A 21,764-nucleotide genomic window follows, 5' to 3' on the forward strand; every position below is an offset into this window, starting at 1 on the left:
GAACTAATTGCATTAAGGTCTAGGAAAATATTAGGTCGAATATTCAACAGGAAAAACCTTAATTAAATATTTGTTCGATTCAGTTCTAGGTTGGTTAAAACAATACTTATCTTATTCAATTTGCGAGCCAACCCAACCTGTAGCTTCTTAGTGATTAACACAAGATTATAGGTCATATATCAAATGCTAATCAAAAGCACAAATATAAAATCCACGAGTGTCCGATGATATAATCATAATCTATTTTTAAAATTAAATTCAATTAAGAAAACAGAAAAGCATTCGGTTCAAAACTCACTAGTACATTAAACTAGAGAAAAATTCCTAAACACAAGGTAGAATGAAATCGAGACGGCTACTGTTCCTTTTAGAGAAATCGAGACGCGCTGCGACGCTAGGATACAACATCGAGACACTGATGAAAACTCTCGCGTGTAGGAACTTCGGAGTGTTGGGGGGTGCACCACAGGGCAGCATTGTGGCGCTGCATCAAATTCAGTGCTTCTAGAAAAAGCGTTAGGCACTAGTGTCGCTACGTTGTGCACTGTGCTTCCAGGAGCAATTTTGTCATTTTGGCATTCTCGTTTCTGGTTGATACAATTAAGCTCCATTTTGGCCCATTTTAGCTTCATTTCATCACTAACGCCCCATTCTATCTCTTAAATGTTTGAAACCTATAAATTCATCAAATAAACTTATAAAATCTAAAAACAATCCCGAATTTAGCAAAGCAAGATAGCATATTTTTAGTGTTATCACCTACCTCCCCCAGTACCAAGTTTATTGGGCTTTATGCCCTAAAGCCTCATAATTAATTAGTTTATTAATTTAATTATTAATTATGCAATATTAATTTATCCATTAACCAGAAAATCCAAGGTTATTACATGTAGTTTTGAACAGTATGTAGTTGACATACAGGTAGATTATGTTCAAAAAATAACCTAAAGGTCTATAATATATGGATAAGGTTGGGCGTCTTATCCTGGTGACACTATGGATATGAACCACTTTGTAATAGTTATAAATGGTTTGATTCAACCATTCATGTGGAGACATGTGAGTAGGGATATCCTATACAAAGAGTTTGTATAAGCCTGGACCGTGAAATATTTAATCTCTCTTTGTAAATCCGTTATTTGATGAGATTAATATTCCATAGGATGATCATTGTGCCACTCGATCTTAATCCTGAGTGATTTATGAACTTCTATTTATGAGGTCAGTCCTTTGATTTCCAAGAGTGAGTGTGGCTCGAGTTGTTCACTCAATAAGACTACCATTTTGGGGACTTGATTAAATGGGGAGTTGGGAATATAACTTCACAAGATGAAATTCACTCATTCCATATAGTGTAAGTAAATTAGTAGATTCCTTAAGTATTGATTCCTTTCTTGAACATAGGACTCCACCCTTTCACTAACCCAAAAGGGGCTTAGTTTATAGTTTAACTATAAACAAATTGTTCATTAGAGAAATGAGTGGTATTTAAGAAAAAGAAGTAATTATATGGGTAAAATGGACATTTGACCAAACCATAATTACAAATAATTCGTGAAGGATTGGCTTGCTAATATTGGTTATATTCATGGACACAACTTACTCTACCGTTAGAGATGTCTATTTAACCAGCGGGATCGGGGCCTCATGGGTCCCACCCTGAAAGGAGTGGGGAATGCCCGATTAGATAAGGAATGAGGATAATTTTTTTTCCGTTGGCTAAATAAGGACAGGGACAAGTAATATATATATATCACCCGTGGACATCTCTACCTATAGTGCATAAAAGTTCATCTATGGGTCTATATTGGTTTATTCTATAGTTAATAAATGAAGGTTAATTTAATTAAATAGTTTAATTAATTAACTTGGATCATTGGAGTTATAACATGTAGGTCCATAAAGTCTCCTGGTTAGCTCACCACGAACCAACAAGGATCAATTATATTGAAAGAAATTTTGAAATGTTCAAATTTAGGAGGGAACATATTAATTGTATTGGATATAATTAAATATATATTCTATTATAAAATTTATTTGAGTGAGATTGAATTATAATTTTATAACATGGAGTATTAGTTTATTTGAATATGATTGAAATAATTAATTGTTTAATTTAAATGAGATTTGAATTAAATAGATAATAAGAGAATTAATTTATTTGAATATGATCAAATATTTAATTAATTAATTTTAATAAGATTCAAATTAAAAAGATACTGCAAAGAATAAATATTTAAATATGATTTAAATATTTAAAGCCTTTTAATATGATATATTAATTGTCATGAAAATAAATTATAGAAAACCTAGTTATGATGAGAAATATAATAAACCTTGACTTTTAAAGATAAAATTAACGAATGAAAATTGAAAATTTACTAAAAAGTGACATATGATGGAGTTTATCATAATCTAAAATATAGAAAAAAAAATGATTTATAAAATTTTATAAAATGGATACATGTTTTAAAAGGTTATTTTTTTTCTCGAGGTCAGAGGTTTGATTCCTCCTCCTTTAATATATTACCTTTGGAAAAAAAAAAGTTTATTTTAATAGATTCCTAACCATATGTAATACTAAATACGAATAAATCAAAATAAAAAAGATTGGGAATATGAAAGAAAAACATATTAGTAAACCCACATACTAAATTTAAACTAATTTATGAAAGAAAGGGAATTAAAAATAACCCAATTGGAATCTGACCTAGTCCCTCTGTCTTTCTCCTTGGGCGTGAAGTAGTGTCCATTCCTCTTTTGTTTTCTTTCTTCTAGCCAACCAGCCCCTTCGTCTTCCCCTTTTGGCAAAGAAAACCCATGGCGACACTCCCTCCTCATGAGGATAAATACTTTTTGTCACTACAACAAACTCTATTCCTTGACATTTCCAATATTTAATTCGTTCACTTTTTTAAAAGAAAAAAAAAAAATCAAGTAACGCATGTTTTTTTCTTTTAAATGTCAAGAAAAATAAAAAAAATAAAAAAAAAAATTTATAGGTTCATGAATTTTTTCAAAATTTTTCATGCTAGAATAAAATTGATATTCTTAAAATGTCAAATTTGCTACTGGCTTTAAAAGTATTTAAGAATTAAAAATTAGAGAAAAATTATAAAGCACTATGTTCTTAGTGCTCGACTTTGTTCAAATATAAAAATATCAAAATTTCTAACTATGAGGCGCCGTCCACGAACAAAGACTTCTCCTTAATTTGTTGTGTTTCGGATGAAATCGAATTGGTTTATTCTAACGCCCTATGTTTTCCGATATAGTTAATTCTAGTAAATTGAGTTTATGTTGGATCTCATCTTAGATGAATATTTTGAGTTAAGTTTGGTTTGATGGAATGGTTGAGTATAATTGTTTATTAGATTAAATTGGTATGATTTCCTTTTTAATTTTTTAATATTAGGACCAATTTGGTATAATTGGAAAAGAAATTGTTTTTTAATTTTAGATTTTATTTGAGAAATTATTTCAAATGGTAACATTGTTGAAAATATTTACAAGGTATAGCAAAATTTGGAACTATCAATGATAGACGCTTATAGACTTCTATTAGTGTCTATCAAAGTGTTTATCGGTGACTATAACGTCTATCATTGATAGTTCTACAATTTTGCTATATTTTGTTTCATTTTTCTATATTTGAAAACAACCCATTTTATTTTGGAGAGAGATTTGGAATGTTAGGTTTGAAGGATGAACATGAGCATAGCACAACTTGCATAGTGTTTGTATTATCAACCTCGAGGTCAGAGGTTTGATTCCCTTAACCCACACTTTATTACAATACCATGGGTAAGCCAGTGAGTTTCTGTACTGTTTTCCAAATCTTGTAACCTCACTTTTACAAACAAATGAAATTCGACCTTTTGCTGATGTCATCATGTTGTGAATAATTTACCACTTTAACCCTTCTTTCTTCTTCCTCCTTCCTCCTATCTTTTGCCACACATTTTTTCTTTTTCTTTTTTTTTTCGTTTTTCCTGCTTTCTTCATCTTCTTCCTGTTTTCGTTTCTGGTGATTTCTTTCGTTTACGCCGTCCTCTGCGTGATTTTCCTTTTCTTTTTGCTAGTGATTTCTATGAAGATCAAGATGAAGGAGCGAGAAATGAGAGCGAGTAGTGGGAATGGGAGTGAGGAGCTAGAAACAGGCCCTCACGTGTGTTTTTTAGGACAAATGGGTACTTTCATGTGTGGATGATGTCAAGGCCAAATTTCGAGGGTTTTTTTAGAATGAAGCCAAATTTTGAGTGGGTCGGACGATTCGTACAAATTCTCCCATATTCTTCTTTTTCTTCACGATAACCAGCACCTCTTCGATCTTGTTTGCAGCCTCCACACCGCACCGCTCGCGCTGCTGTCTCTCTTCCATTGTCGATCGTTCTATCGCCACCTGTTTGAGGTCTGCCACTCGTGGTATTGTCTTCGTGAGTTCCTTTTTCTCTCTCCCGTATGCGGCTCTGTGATCCAGTTGATGGTCGTCGTTCGCCGTTCTCGTTCGATCGGCTACCGCTTCCAATTGGTGACCGCCGCACCTAGTCGCCTATCGTTGTGGGTAAGTCGCTCTCTCTCGTTCTCTCCTTCTTGGTCTTTTCTCTTTAGATGTCTCTATCACACAGGCCAGTCCGAGAGTGAGATATCCTTCCACCATCATCGTTCGTTGAGCGCCTTCGATGCTGCCGCCGTTGGGTTGTCTGAAACACGGACCAACATTTATTCGAGTGAGTTTTAGTACTGTTTTCAGAATCTTGTAGTTTTGGTTTTTGTGGTTTTGGTTGCCTTTAAATAGGTTACCCACGTGTTTTCAAGGTCAAATGCGTGGTTTTAAGAAGCTTGAAACCACTGTTCTAACGAGGCTTTTGGCTTTTGGGGCGCTTTGGTATGTATCTCAGCTCCGAATTTATTGTTAATTCTATTGTGATTGTTGGAATTCTATGGGATTAACCTTTAGTTTTGGTTCTTAGACTTCAATTTTTCATAGTTTGCTTAGTTTCAAGAGGTGTTAGCCTTTAATCTTTTTGCTTAGAACGAACGTGTCCTATGGTTTTGTTTCCTCCCTTGTCTTCTTATTAATAATCACCACGGGACTATAAGTTTCATGATCTTTCAACTTCACTTTGGAATTTTAGGTTACCAATGGAAGACTTGTGATAAACTATGGAACAACAACCATCTTTTTCTTTTTTTATTTTGATTATAGCACTTCATTAGTTGTCTTTCTCAAGTACTTCATAAATATTGTCATTGTTGAATACTTATGGGATATTTGTTCTAATGAGTGCAAAAGCTGAAGAAAACTGAAAGGTTTGAAGTTCTTGGTTTTAACCTACAGGCTCACTATTTAAGTTCATTGTTTTAACATACTATTTTAGATAGAACAAAACGTTGTCGTTTTGGTTAGTGGCTATTCTTTTAGATTCAATACTCTGATTTGAGGGAGGAAGGGGTTGAGTAGAGCATTTATATTTATAATTGTGAATTAGGGGTAGGAGAATATTAGAAAGTTATCTAATTTGTATTACTTTATTTATTGTTTCTTTAATTTTTGTTGCTGTGTTTAAGGACATTATTTGAGGAGTAACTAGCAAGCACTTCAAAGTAAATGATCACTTTTTAGAGATGAATTTCTTCCTTCACTTCATGAAGTTGCTACACATATCTGTTTACAACAATGTGATTTGTGAGCTTATTTATGTAGTTATATTGTCACTTTAAGTATTGTTCTTGTTTTAAAGATTCATTTGAAGCTTCTTTTTATGATTAAAATATGGTTTTGAGTGTAACGTAGTGAGTGTATGATAAGAGACCATTGTGAATAATATTTTTATTATTGTTGACATTGATGTATTGTGTTGAATTCAAAAATGAATGTTTTTTTTTACTAGATCTTCGCATAAGCTTATTGCAGCGAGGAAACGTCCCACCAAGCAAGTTATTTATATGTGTTTTTTTTTTTTTTTTTGTGTGTGATAGTGTCAACAGTTGTTGTACTTATTATATTCGTAAATAACTTAACCAAAGTTTAGTTACTAGTTTCGTCATGTATAGTTTCCTTGAATTAACATTGCACAACTTATCGTTATATATGAAAATTCATGTTTATATTTGTGTACATATTTTCTATCAAAACTGAAGGAAACATAGGTGTAAATGTGTAATGACAGATATGAAACAAATAATTATCCATCATTATAAGCATTCTCTGTTGATATTTCACAAATATCATAAGATATATTTATATGACATTGAAATATTGTCATCAATTGGACTTCAATGATTATAAATAAGTGTTACTGTATGTAATTCAATGACGTTTAGAAAGTGTCACCACTTAGGCATTATTGACAATATAAACATGTCATTATTAATATTTTTGTGACAGATTTTTAATGTCAATGTAATGGTTTAATTGGTAGGAAAAGTCAACTTTTTAGTTATTTATTGACAATAATAATTTGTCATTGAAAATGTTACTATGATAGACACTCAATGTCAATAAATGCTTTATTGTTGACTGTATTAAAATGTCACGAAATAGCTAACAAGAGCGTAACTCAACTGACATAATGTTCATACTATCAACCTCGTGGTTTGAGGTTCGATGCTCCCACCCCACACTTTAATTACAATACCTCTTCAAAAAAAATGTCATGAAATCATCAATAATGACAAATTTTTTCACGTGTCATCTATACACTTTCCTTGATGGTAGATTGAAGGACTGAAAAAAGAGTCATGAAATGTACTATATGTTGAAAAGTTTGTCATTATTAAACTTTATTTGTGGCATTTAGTGTGACTTTTGGGTTTTGTGACTTTTAGTTTTTTGTAAACAATAGTGATTTTTGAGTTATGAGCATTTGATGATATTTATAGCTTTAAACCATTGGCATTCCTATGGTTATGTTTGTAAGCCTATATAAAGGCATGCTTAGTTAAATGGAAAATATATCTCTCATTTTTTATATTTGTCCTCCACGTTTTTTTCTAACATAGTGGTATCAGAGCTAGTAGAAAATATTGAGAGAAAAATGGCCAACGGTGGGATAGGTTACTTCAACTACCAATGCTTACCAAGCTCAACTATGACAATTGGAGCATCAAGATAAAAGCGTTACTAGGAGCACAAGACGTGTGGGAGATCGTGGAGAACGGTTTCCAAGAGGCAGAAGCTGGAGCCGATCAAGCGTAAAGAGATGCGTTAAAGGAGACAAGAAAGAAGGACAAAAAGGCCCTTTATATCTTGTATCAATCGGTGGACGAAGATACGTTTGAGATCATCGCCAATGCGGAGACGTCAAAGGCGGCATGGGACAAGCTCCAATCGACTCATAGAGGAGCCGATCGTGTGAAAAAGGTACGGTTGCAAATCTTACATGGTGAGTTTGAATCTTTACAAATAAAAGAGATGGAGATGGTAGCGGAATATCACACAAAAGTAATGGCTGTCGACAACCAATTGAGACGGAATGGTGAAGAAATCACCGATGTTCGTGTCATGGAGAAGGTTCTACGAAGCCTAAATACAAAGTTCGAGATTATCGCCACAACGATCGAGGAGACACAAGATCTCGAGAACATGACAATTGAACAATTTATAGGCTCGTTACAAGCCTATGAAGAGAAAAAGAAAAGGAGGATGGAGCAAATAGAGACTGTTGAACAACTTCTCCAACTCAAAATCAAGGAGGAGAATAGTCGTGGACGTGAAAGAGGTTGTGGTGGTCGAGGCCATGGTGGAAGAGGTGAAGCCAACACCGATGTTTCTCAAAACTCGTCTGAATCCTCAAGAGGAAGAGAAGGTCGAGGTCGTGGAAGACGTGGTGGAAGGTCCGAGAGAGATAAATCTCAGAATATTATAATTGTAACAAATATGGACATTATGCGAATGAGTGTTACTCATCTCAAACAGAGTCGATTGATCGAAAGCATCAGGGCCGATCAACCGCTAGGACATCAAAAGCCCATCAAGGGCAATCCAATTATGTAGAGGAGAATGGAACCTTATTTATAATTTCAAAGGGAGAAGAAGAGAGTCAAGATAATATGTGATATCTTGACACAGGAGCCTCGAATCACATGTGTGGAAAACGCGAGATGTTTGTGGATTTGAACGAGATAAAAAAAGGTAATATTGCCTTTGGAGACAATTCTTTGGCCACCATCAAAGGAATAGGTAAAATTCTCCTTCGGTTAAAAAATGGAGAAAATCAATATATCACAAATGTTAATTACATTCCCAATGTAAAAAATAATATATTAAGTGTAGGAAAATTGTTAGAGAAAGGTTTTGAAGTTCAAATGAAAAACAATTGTTTGTATTTAAGGGATAATCATGAGAGACTTATTGTTAAAGTCTTCATGACCAAAAACCGAATGTTTCATTTGAATATATGTAATGATGTTCCAAAATGCTTGAAGACGTGTTATGAAAATCTCTCTTGACTATGGCATCTACGTTTCTGGCACCTCAATTTTGGAAGTCTAGAAGATTTTTCGAAGAAGAAGATGGTGCAAGGTTTACCACACATTCACAAGCCAAACCAAGTGTGTGAAGGGTGTTTGCTTGGCAAACATCATCGAAGTAGTTTTCCGAAGGAGTCTATGACAAGAGCAAAGAAGCCTTTAGAACTCATCCATGCCAATGTGTGTGGAATGATCAAACCAGAGTCTCATGATAAAAGTAAATATTTCCTTCTCTTTATTGATGATTTTTCTAGAAAAACATGGGTGTACTTTTTTAAGGAAAAATCAGAAGTATTTGAAATCTTCAAGAGATTTAAGGCACATGTGGAGAATTAAAGAAACCTTACAATCAAGGCCATGAAAACCGATCAAGGTGGTGAATTCACATCAAATGAGTTCAAATAATTTTGTGATGAAAAAGGCATCCAACGTCCGTTAACAGTCCTAAGGACACCGCAACAAAATGGCATGGTGGAGAGGAAGAATCGGACAATCTTGAACATGGCAAGAAGCATGCTAAAGACAAGAAGATGCCGAGGGAATTTTGGGCGGGGGCCATAGCTTGTGCGGTTTATTTGACAAATCGAACACCAATCAAAAGTGTGCTTGACAAGACGCCTCAAAAAGCATGGAACAGAAGAAAGCCCGGGATTGGTCACTTCAAGGTGTTTGGGAGTATTGCATATGCTCATGTGTCGGAAGAAAAAAGGACCAAGCTCGATGATCGAAGCGAGAAACTCATCTTCATCGGCTATGATGCAAGTTCAAAAGGTTATCGTCTTTACAATCCTTTGAATGGGAAGGTAATGATTAGTCGTGATGTTGTTTTTGATGAAGAAGCCTCTTGGGATTGGAATATACAAGAGGAGAAGTATAATTTCCTTCCATATTTTGAAGAAGACAATGAAAATGAGCCAACCAGGGATGAAATAGGTGAAGGTTTGCCCATTCCAGTGCCACCTCATTCGACCGATCGATCATCATCTGAAGGTTCATCCAGCGATTCGAAGAACGAAATTGGCCCAAGAGGAACTCAAAGTCTACGGGAACTTAATGAGGTAAATGAAAATCAAAATGACATAATTCTCTATTGTCTTTTTGGTGATTGTGAGCCTATTAGTTTCCAAGAAGCCATTGCAAGCATGAAATGGAAGGATGCAATGGATGAAGAAATTCGAGCGATAGAGAAAAATGACACATGGGAGTTGACCAAGCTTCCAAAAGGGCACAAACCGATCAGAGTGAAGTGGGTATACAAGACAAAGAGAAAAAGTCAATGGCGATGTTGAGAGGCACAAGGCGAGACTAGTTGTGAAAGGGTATAGTCAATGACATGGCATCGACTATGATGAAGTATTTGCCCCTGTTGTTCGCCTTGAAGCTATTCATTTGATTATTACTTTGGCAACCCATAATCATTGAAAGATACATCAAATGGATGTCAAATCAGCATTCTTGAATGGAATTCTTGAGGAAGAGGTCTATGTGGAACAACCATTGGGTCATGAAGTCAAGGGTGAAGAAGATAAAGTGCTTCGATTGAAGAAGGCACTTTATGGTTTAAAGCAAGCACCAAAAGCATGGAATTCGAAGATTGACAAGTACTTTCAAGAGAAAAAGTATATGAAGTGTCCTTATGAGCATGCCCTCTACATCAAAATGCAAGGTGAAAGCATACTAATCATTTGTTTATATGTTGATGATTTAGTATTTACCGAAAACAATCCTAGCATGTTTGATGAGTTCAAAAGAGAGATGGCAAAGGAGTTTGAAATGACGGACATTGGTCTCATAAGTTACTATCTTGGGATCGAGGTCAAACAAGGTGAAGATGGGATTTTTATATCCCAAGAGGGCTATGCTAAAGAAGTGCTCAAGACGTTCAATATGAATGATGCTAATCCAGTTGGAACACCGATGGAATGTGGAGTTAAAATCACTAAGCAAGATGGAGGAGAGAAGGTAAATTCTACATATTTCAAAAGCTTGGTTGGAAGTTTGAGATACTTGACATGTACAAGACCGGATATTCTTTATTCGGTTGGAATTATTAGTCGATTTATGGAGGAACCGACAGCAACACATTGCAAAATGGCAAAAAGGATACTTCGCTACATCAAAGGGATGATTGGGTATGGTCTTTCCTATGTCTCTTCTAGCAATTTTGATATTGTTGGTTATTGTGATAGTGATTGGAGTAGTGATTTGGATGATCGAAAGAGCACTACGGGGTTTGTGTTTTTTTATTGGTGAAACGGCGTTCACCATGGATGTCAAAAAAGCACCCATAGTCACATTATCAACATGCGAGGCAGAGTACGTCGCAGCAACTTCATGTGTATGTCATGCAATTTGGCTAAGAAACTTAGTGAAGGAGTTGAAGTTTCAAATGGAAAGGTCCAATGGAGATTTTTGTTGACAACAAATCGGCCATTGCCTTAGCCAAAAATCTGGTATTTCATGGAAGGAGCAAGCACATTGATACCCGATTTCACTACATTCGGGATTGCATTACGAAGAAAGAAGTGGAACTCAAATATATCAAGTCACAAGACCAAGCGGCTGACATTTTCACAAAGCCCCTCAAGTTGGAGACTTTTATCAAAATGAGGAGTTTACTTGGTGTAACAAATCAAATTTAAGGAGGGGTGTTGAAAAGTTTGTCATTATTAAACTTTATTTGTGACATTTAGTGTGACTTTTGAGTTTTGTGACTTAGTTTTTTGTAAGCAATAGTGATTTTTGAGTTATAGGAGTTATGTGAGTTATGAGCATTTGATGACATTTATAGTTTTAAACCATTGACATTCCTATGATTATGTTTGTAAGCCTATATAAAGGCAGGCTTAGTTGAATGGAAAATATATAACTCATTTTTCATATTTGTCCTCCATGTTTTTTTTCTAACACTCTTATGGTTATATTGCTTATGATATTTACACAAAAAGCCAGTTACAAAGTAGAAAGTACAACACTGTGAAGTCGAAGTTAACAAACTCGAACCTCTCCATAATTACTTTTCATTCGGTTAAAATTACATTCTATGAGGAACAATTCCTACATTTTAAACAACTGTGTGATTCCGTTCTATTACTGATTCATTCAACAGCTATATATCAAAGGCATGTGATAATGGATTGCCTTGTAAATATTTTCACATTATTTTACACAGTTCTCTTAAGATTTTGCAATAAAATCAACTTTCATTTCTATGTCCTGAAGAAGCCATTAGGATACCAACAGCCAGCATAAACATTAACAACATGCTGATGAGCAAAGCATATGTTTTCTTCGATGATCTACGGTATTCTCCAAATAGAAGGATTCCCCAAAACGTGCTCACCAGTGGAAGCGCCTGAATTTATAAACACAACAATGTTACTGTTTTTTTTTTTTTTCGAGTTTAAGAATATTTGGGTGGGGATACAATCTCTAACCTTTGCGTCGAGGATATATATATATATATAACCTCGATGACTAATTGAGTAAGCTCACGTTGACTATGAAACATTTATAAGATATTTACTATCCAATGTTATTTACTATTTCTCAATAACCACACATATTAGCATAAAAGTTTATTACTTTTCCATTTAGTTTCAGTTATTTTTGTCGTTATACTTTTAAAATGTTCATATTTAGTAGTTTATGTTAGTTTAATCCTTTTAAATTTCCTTATTTATCATTTTTTCTATCACAATTTCGGCATGACATTAGATTTAATAAATTTGGCAACTTTACATTAAAGGGCTTTTATTATGTATAGAATTTGTATCAAAAGTTTGGAAACAAGGAATATAATTGTCACATTTTTAAAGTACAATGGCTAAAATAGATATTTTAAAAACATATAAGGACTAAAATAAATTAAAGTTAAAAGTATAAATACTAAAATGGATAGAAAATAAATTTGGGTGTTATGGACTGCACCTAATCTTTTGTGGAGTCCTAGCAACACTCAATAACAATGTGTCATGTGGTAATTTTTTTTAGAAAAAATAAAATATTTTTATAAATATAGCAAAATGTTACTGTCTACTGTCTACCACTGATAGACTGATATTTTGCTATATTTGAAAATATTTCCAACATGTTGTAAGCATATGATGAACACTCACAAATAAATAATTAACAAAGGAATATTTGAGAGAACAATTTCACATTTATTTGAAAGACTTGTCAAACTTGGCTCTTTGTGTATTCTTCTTTGCACACTTGGATACTTTAAAATACAAAACAATCCTATTTATAGTATTCTTATAGGTCCTAACTCTCATACTTAAATACATAAAAAAAAAAAAATTCATATTAACCCCACTACTTTAATTCATGAAACTCTGATACCAACTGTCACAATCGCTCTTTCGGGAGCTTCTCTTAGCGATTGTGCGGTACTTGTTCCCGCTCACGAACAAGTCAGCCAATTCGAATACGGATTGCCAGTGGCACACCGAGTATCTCTCGCAACCTCCACCCCCGTTTTAGGGAAAACGGTTTTAGTAAATGGGTTTGGAGAAAAGATTTTCATAAGCAGTTTTTGTGAGTGTGAATAAAGAAAGAAAGATTGTAGTAGGCTAGAAAGCAATAAGCAACAACAACAGCTTTATAGAGTACTACTCCGGGTATGGGAAGTGATACTTAAATACTAAAACTCTTACATTAACTTAATTAACTCCCACCCTTTAATTTTGTCAACTCTCGTTAAATTAATTCATTATAACTCATCTAATTAAAATATGTTTAATTTTCAACATCGCCCCTTAAACATTTTTTCTGAAGACTTCAAGCAAAGTTCTCAACTTGTTAAACACATCAACTTGGAGTGGCTTCGTGAAAATATCTACAATTTGATTTTCAGTCTTCATATATTCAACTTGAACCTCCTTTCTTGAAATGCAATCTTTGATAAAGTGAAATCTTGTATCAATGTGCTTACTGCGATCACATGGAACACTGGATTCTTTGCTAGAGCAATTGTTGACTTATTGTCTACATGGATCATAGTAGCATCATCTTATAAAATTTCAATTGTCTTCAACAAATTACGTAACCAAACTACCTGACAAATACATGAGGTTGCAACAACATATTCTGCATCACAAGTAGATAATGTCACAATAGGTTGCATCTTAGAACTTCAAGTAAATACTCTCAAATGAGCAATGGATGGTGTTCTTCCTGTCCATGCTTATTCAGGCATTTTGTTCCACAAGCTTCTAGTAGGAGAACAATTAGACAAGTATACAACACATTCAATAGCTTGTGCCCAAAATTCTTTTGGCATCTTCTTACTTTTCAACATGCTTCGAGCCATATTGCGTATCATTCTGTTCTTCCTCTCAACAACACCATTTTGTTGAGGAGTCCATGGAACTGTCGATGAATTTCATTTTCTGCACAAAAATCTTTGAATTCATTTGAAGTGAATTCTCCTCCCTTGTCTAATCTCAAAGCTTTTATGTAATAACCTCTTTCCTTTGCAACAAGAGCTTTAAATCTCTTAAACATGCCAAATACCTTTGATTTCTCCTTGACAAAATAAACCCAAGTTTCTTGGCCAAAATCATCAATAAATAATAATAAATAATTATTCTTACCAAAAGAACTTGGTTTAATCGGTCCACAAAGATCATTGTGAACTAACTCTAGTAGTCTTCTTGCTCTTGAAGAAGATTCTTGTAGAAAACTCTTCCTTGCTTGCTTGCCATAAAGACAACCTTCATAAAAGTGATCTGAACATTTGGCATATGGCAGTCCATTCACCATGTTCTTCCTTACTAGTAGTCACAAGTCATCCAAGTTTAGATGTCCAAATCTCAAGTGTCAAATCTAAGATGGATCTTTCAAACATGACTTCAAACATTTAGCAACATCAGTTTGAATGTTTAATAAAAACATTTTATTGTTCGTCATTTGCATTTTAGCAATCATATTATCATGATTATCCCTTATCGAAAGACTATAATCCTTCAACAAAATATAATATCTTTTCTCTAAGAGTTGTCCCAAACTCAAAATATTGTGCTTCATATCAGGCACATAATAAACATTAGAGATAAACTCATGCTTCCCATTCTTCAAGTTGATCAAAATCTTACCTTTTCCTTTAACAGGAATTTTTATGGCATCACCAAATATGATGTTACTACTAGCGGATTCATCAAGTGTCACGAACATTGACTTACATCCACACATGTGATTGCTTGCACCACTATCAAGATATCATGCATTGTTCCACATGTTTCTTCACCTTTGCATGCTAGAAGCAAAGATGACTTACCACTTTCTTCATCTTTCTTAGCATAATTTACATTTTCTTCTCCTTTATTCCTGCATTCCCAAAAATAATAGCCAAATTAATGATAGTTATAACATTCAATCTTACTTTTTTCATTCATTCTTTTATTATTTGATCTTTCTCCATTTGACCTCGAATATTTTTGCCTTCCACGATCTCTTGATGAATTAGAGTTTGAATTACTCTGATCAAATTTTCTTTGATCATAATTTTCTCGATCTCGACCTCTAAAATCACCACATCCACGATCTCAATTGCCTTTTTCTTGGCTATATCTTCTTTATCTCTCAATTGTAACTTTGACTAAAAAAGTTGCTCAGTTGTCTATTTGTTCTTCTTGAGAAGCTTCTCTTTATGGGCTTGTAAGGAACCCATAAGTTGATCAACGAATATTGTACTCAAGTCTTTTGATTCTTCAGTAGCTACAATGATGAAATTGAATTTTTCATCCAATGAACGAAGTATCTTTATACTACACGCTTATCATTTATTGCTTCACCATATCTTTTCATTTCATTTACTATTGCTAGCAATCTTGAAGTATAATCTGAAACCAAATTAGACTCCTTTATATGTAGTGATTCATATCACCTCTCAGATTTTGGAGGCGAATTTTATTGACTCGATCTGCTCCTTTGTATCTATTCTCCAAAATTGTCATGCTTGATTTACAGTAGTTGCTCCAAAAAAACTTCTCAAAATCTGGATCATTGATGGCTTGATGAATGAAGTGAGAGCCTTTTGGTCTTTCTTTCTTGTATTTTGCAAAACTTCTCGTTGAGCTTGATTTAAAACCGCACCACTTTCTGGTTCTTCATAACCATTATTGACAATGTCCTATATATCTTGTGAACCAAGTAGAGCTTTTATACAAATACACTAACTGCTATAATTTTCTTTCGCTAAGTTGAGGCACTTGGAAGGGAACCAAATTGTTATTTGCCATTTGCAAAAATAATTCTTGCTTTTCAAACTCAAGCTCGGATACCACTTTGTTGGAAGCGTGTAATGGACACTCACAAATAAATAACTAACAAAGGAATATATGAGAGAAAACAATTTCACTTTTGTTTGAAGGACTCTTCAAACTTAGCTCTTTCATGTATTCTTCTCTACACACTTGGATGCTTTACAATACAAAACAATCTTATTTATGGGATTCTCATGGGTCCTAACTCTCATACTTAAATACATAAAAACCCACATTAACCCCAATACTTTAATTCATGAAACTTTCATAATTAAACAAATAAAACTCTTACATTAACTTAATTAACTCTCATCCTTTAATTTTACCAACTTTCATAAATTAATTCATCTATAACTCATCTAATTAAAACATGTTTAATTTTCAACACAACAGTTTTTTATTTAAAATAATTACTCTTATTTTTATTTTATTGTTAGTGTGGAAGGAAAAGAGAGCATGAATTAAATGCAACCTAGACTACACCTAACATACATAAATTAAAATGATCGAAAGTCCACTGAAATAATATTAAAACATAGCATGCAAGACAAGGCTCTGTTGAGATTAAAAATAAATAAATATATAAAAGCATTGGAGCAAAAAAATTGACCTGCACAGCATCTGCTGCTGCATAACCAGCAGCTTGGCCACCCATAAACTGCAGACCATTGCCAAAGCCACACAAGAATCCAGCCAACAAGGCCCATCCTCTTCCATTCCAGTCATTCACATATGCCTTCAATGTTGTTTTTGGCGAGTTAAGTACGGGGCGGTAAAGGAAGACGACGTTGAGAACGATGGCTATAACGAAACAAGAAACCGAGAAGTAGAAAAATGCAGTGTAGACCGACAAGTGCGGAATGCCGTCGCTTAGCATGTGCCATTGATCGTTTGTTGCCAGATTGAAAGCCGGCGAGAAGAGAGAAAAGCAAACACCAGCAAAGAAAGTTATGGACAGTCCAATGAATGTGCTCTTACCAAACACCTGCAAGTTTGGATCAAAATGTTATTTGAATTGGATTTATTTCCTACTTAAGATTAGGAAGATTATCGATACTTTTAATTAGTTTCTATTGAAATCTAGACATTTTAATTTAATCCCTTCGTCTTTGAGTATCAAAATTTTACATTTTTACTCTTATTTTTTGAGTTTTGTTTTCGCCTCTAAATTTCTAAATTTGAATATTTATACTTTAATTATTGATTTTCTATTAAATATTTACTTTTGATCCTTAGTGTATTAATATCTATTAATTAATTTAAAAGAATTATAATTATTTAATTTCACTCATTTTTCATCACTATTAAGATTAATTTTAAAATTACACTACATAATTATTGTAAATTGTAAATTCATTAACTAAATGTTAACTCCAACGACCAAAGTGAACCTTTACAAAAACTCAAGGATAAAAGTGTATAATATTGAAATTTAGGGACCAAATAAAAACTAAACTCAAAACTTTGGAGTAAAGTTGTAATATTTAAAGGGATCAAACGGAAATTAAAATTAAATTTTAAAGGTAAAAGTATGAAATTTTGAAACCAGATCAAATGGAAACTAAATAAGCTATTAATCACTCCCAAATTTTTTCTTGCCCCAAAATTTCACAATGAAGGGTATTACATACTTTAATGGATCTTCTATTCTCGAGTTGAACAAGAAAATCTGCAGTCCCAGCTTTTGCCTTCAGTGAAGAATAATTAGCACTTTCCAAGTCTGCTGATTCAATTATATATAGATGTCAAAATAACACAAAAAAACCACAAACTTCTATTTTTTTCTTACACAAGGATGACTGAAGAAGTAATCATATTGCTCCAAATTAAAAATTTTACCCTTGCTTGATTTAGGAGGAACATCAGTTGTGCTGTCAAAATTGGATTAAGAATTTTATTATCAAACAAATATGATGTTGAAGGAAAACAATTAAACTAATAAACTGCTTTCCCTCTATCTGTATGTGGATGTAGCTAACACACTGTTAATGAACCACGTAAATTTCTGTATCAATTCTCTACTATTTACGTTTTTCAACTTATCTTTATTTATCGATTCTATAACAGTATATAATATGAACAAGATCATAAAATCAATAAAATGACGAAAACGTACTTGGATTCTTGGTTCATGTCGGCAGACAAACTTTGGAGTTTTGATTTGTTATCAGCTGTGTTGGATGAGTGAACAGCAGAGCCAAGACAAACAGCAATCAAAAAGCAAGCAACACCAGGGAAAAGTATCTCAGCTTTATTGATTTTGTCATCAAGAAAGTAGTTCAAGGTTGTACCTAGTTCAAGAAAATGGTATATAATATACATTTTTTAGTGACATATTTTTAGTATTGATATGTTAGATTATTATTCTTTCACTTGAAAGATATATAAAGAGAAATGGAGTAAGAAATTATAGACTGGATATATAGAGAAAGAGACCTATAACAACTGTTATACTTGCAGTGATGACTTCTGTAACTGATAAACCAACAAAAGCCCAAGCATATTGAGTTGAAAGATTTCCAAGACTTAGTACTATTCCACCTGCCATAGCAAACATGACGGAAGGCCAATTATCCTGCATATAACAAAACTTTACTACATTATAAACCTATCATTTATAACATGGCTTTACAAATATGTTTACTTTTAAAACGAGTTAGATGGTTTAAATCTCATTTTGATCCCAAACTATCGAGTTTGTTTCATTTTGGTCCTGGAGCTTTTAAAAGGCTTGTTCTGGTCCTTAAAATTTTTTGTTGGAATGGTTTGAATATGTTATCTGGCGTTTCAAATGACCAAAGCATAAGGTCTCGTTGACTAGTCAGTGAGTCAACGTCAACGCCCTTGGAACCTAAATTGTATTTATATTTTATGTTATTTACGATTACAGTTGTAGGATTTACAAAGGTTTCATATATGAACCCTCTAATTCTTTTAGCACCTCTACGGTCTGTATTATCTATATTTCTCTCTAATAACAAATTGATCTCTCCCTCTGCCTACAGATGTAGCTAACATATCATTAGTAAACCACGTAAATCCCTGAGTCAATCTTTACTGTTTATATTTTCTCGCTTTCTTTATTTGTCGATATCATAATACTTTTAAACAACAACCATGCATTTATACAAATGCTCATCTCTAACTTATATGACTTGAAATTGTGTTCATATTCACATGCTACTCCACCAAAGTTATGCCATTAATAGGACCAAAATAATATACATTTTAAAAGTGTAGGAATCAAAATACAATAAACTTGAAAGTTTTGAAGGTAAAATGGGATTTTTAAACCAAGCAAAACAGAGAGAGTATGATGAAAGAAAGCCTGTATATGAAAATTTGGAGAAAATAGAGGAAAGAAATGAACCTGAGAAAGCTGTTGGATAAAATTAGGATGATGATGAGAGGATTTTCCAATCTCACCAAAGGTTAAAGCAATGATTAGAGCAGCTAATAAGTTGGTTATGGAATAATCAAGATAAGTATGCTGAGGAAGACGCCCTCGTCGTTCAAGCAGAGTCAAAAGTGCAGGCCATGTTCCTAATAATAAAAGTGCCATTACCATACATGCTATTGCACCTCCTTTACTCTCCACCACATACATCTTTTTAACCTCCAAACAAATCCCTGCACACATCCAACATATACTAATTGATCTGTCCGCCATTAAAACATCCCAAGCTAAGTATAACTCAACTGGTTAAGTTGTTATAATCAATAAATTAGAGGTTCGAATTCTCATCTCCATGCATGGTTGAATTAAAGGAAAACAAATTCCAAATAGCAAGATGGCATAGGTCGGAGGGATGTTGTAGCTTTAAGAGATCATAGGGCGCGGAGTCTAAATTTACTACACTACAACAACTATACCACCCTAGAACTCCTCCACAAAGAGGATTAGTTGATTGACTAGATTGAGACTTTCTTCGATAAGAGAAAAGTATGGTTCACAAAAGGTTGCAAAGTAGTACGCTTAGTTCACGTTCTATCTTAGCAAGGTCTAACTAATCATATATTAATTAATCACTCCATCATTAAAGCATCCCCATCTGAACATAACTCAACTAGTTAAAGTGTTGTAATCCAAAAGTTAGAGGTTTGAATCTCCATCTTTATGCATAAAAAAATCAAGTTGACATGTGGGCATAGGTGGGTGGGATGTTGTAGCTTTAAAAGATAGGGCTTGGAGTCTAAATTATTACACTATAACAACTATACCACACTGGAACTCCTCCACAAAGTAGATTAATTGATTGACTAGACTGCCACTCTCTTTGATAGCCATCACTTTCTAAGAAAAAGAAAATAGCAAGAATCATAAGAGAAGTGAGTTTCACAAAATATTGGGAAGTAGTACGCCCAGTTCACGAGATTCTATATAATAAGCTAATGTCCAATTATACTCATATTAAGAAGAGTTTGATCTGGCTTAGAAAGAACAATATCGGTATCCATATTCTTAACACTGACAAGAGTTGAATATTGTTTTCAAGAAGCTTGGCAGAAGAAAACTGGTTAACATATTAAAATCTGAACAAAAAGAAGAGACCTTTACAAATGGCAATCAGAGTATAGCTTGATGTATAAGACAAATAATCTCAACTAAATTAGGAGATTTGAATTATTGCTGAAATAATAACACTGTGAATAACAAACAAATCAATGATAATAAAAACATTGCAAGACTTAAATACGAGACTTCCCTAGACCACCTACTCTAATACCATATTTGATAGTATAGAGTTTCATCTTAAAATCAATTGAGAAGCTCATCTATTTTATAAGGGGTGTAAGATCCCTTGATTTTTTCAATATGGGATTCTCAACATGCCCTCTCAAGATGGTGTTTCTCTTGGGTTCACCATTCTTGATCCGATCACAATTTTTTTTTATTGGACTAGATACTCGTTTGGACTTTATGGACTCTGATATCATATTAAATCACCAATTGACCTAAAAACTTAAGTTGATGGATGAAGGTAAATTTAATTATATATCATCTAACATTAATTTTTTGGATTTGGCTAAGATTTCAACCATTGTACTAAGAAAAATACAATTCATGGTAAGAAATAGAGAGAAAATAAGTTTAATTTTTAAATACCAAAAACAAAAAACGAAATGATTACCCAAATGAGTCAAAGTTATCGAAACATAAATTAAATCCCAACCCCTAAACGCCCAAAAAGCAACACTCTCCGCAATTTCAACAACCATAGAAACTAAACAAGTTACATTTACAGGTGGAATCATATATACAACTCGAATATGAAAGATGGAAGCAATAAAAGAAATTCCAAGTTTAACATCACACTTTACAATCAAAGAAATATCGAAATCTCATACCAGAAAAAAAAGGATAAGAAACGAACCAAGCGATCGGAGAAGATGATTATGAAACCCAGTAGGAGGAGATGAAATTGCTCGACTGTGAACGGAAGTCCACGCACATGGCTACAAATTGGAATCTAAAAGAATGATTCTCTTCCTCTAAGTTATAAATTTGTAGTTTCCACAAAATAGTCAAAGATTCCGGTTGCGTATTGATGATACATGTTGACTTTAGGATCACAACTTTCACAATTACAAATTACATCTTAAAATACAAATTTTCTCCCATGTACTTTGTGACTTGTTTAGTCCTCAAAAGTGCGCATAGGTCAACATAACTGGCATTGTATTGCTTTTTAAGAGTCGTTTGTATTTTAGGAAGGTAGATAATCAGGATTTTAAATGCTTAAAATTATAGATAATTGGAATTATAGATGTTTAACATTTTTAAGTCGAGAATATTTTGATAACTATGTTTATCTAAAAACTACTCAGGAATATTTTGAATTTACATAATGTTCCAAGAATACCCTTATGACTAATTAATTGGATATAATTTGAACTAATATAACATATTTGTTTTTATCAATTTGATTTTTTTAAAATTAATATAATTTATATTATTTTTATATGTTATTTTTCTCAACAAAATAATATATCATAATTTAAAATTTTTTTATAAAATAA

At 33.3% G+C, this 21,764-nt stretch overlaps 1 protein-coding gene across 4 annotated transcripts; it reads right to left on the bottom strand.

Moving 5' to 3' along the window:
• Positions 1-11,463: 11,463 nt before the first annotated feature.
• LOC120084532 (ureide permease 1-like) lies at positions 11,464-21,286 on the bottom strand. 4 transcript variants are annotated; one of them, XM_039040324.1, is made up of 8 exons: positions 21,093-21,286; positions 19,114-19,373; positions 18,180-18,318; positions 17,860-18,034; positions 17,533-17,614; positions 17,375-17,431; positions 16,354-16,728; positions 11,464-11,830 (listed from the first exon to the last, which is right to left on the bottom strand). In XM_039040324.1, the coding sequence occupies exons 2-8, from the start codon at positions 19,348-19,350 to the stop codon at positions 11,672-11,674; spliced, it is 1,224 nt and encodes a 407-aa protein (XP_038896252.1). In that variant the 5' UTR covers positions 19,351-19,373; positions 21,093-21,286; the 3' UTR covers positions 11,464-11,671. The 4 variants fall into 4 exon arrangements, with proteins under 4 accessions (XP_038896252.1, XP_038896251.1, XP_038896253.1 ...); XM_039040323.1 differs by having other exon boundaries at positions 21,119-21,284; XM_039040325.1 differs by having other exon boundaries at positions 17,375-17,466; positions 17,583-17,614; positions 21,119-21,282.
• Positions 21,287-21,764: the final 478 nt, after the last annotated feature.

The sequence above is a fragment of the Benincasa hispida genome, chromosome 9 (assembly GCF_009727055.1).
Source record: "Benincasa hispida cultivar B227 chromosome 9, ASM972705v1, whole genome shotgun sequence".
Taxonomy (NCBI): Eukaryota; Viridiplantae; Streptophyta; class Magnoliopsida; order Cucurbitales; family Cucurbitaceae; genus Benincasa; species Benincasa hispida.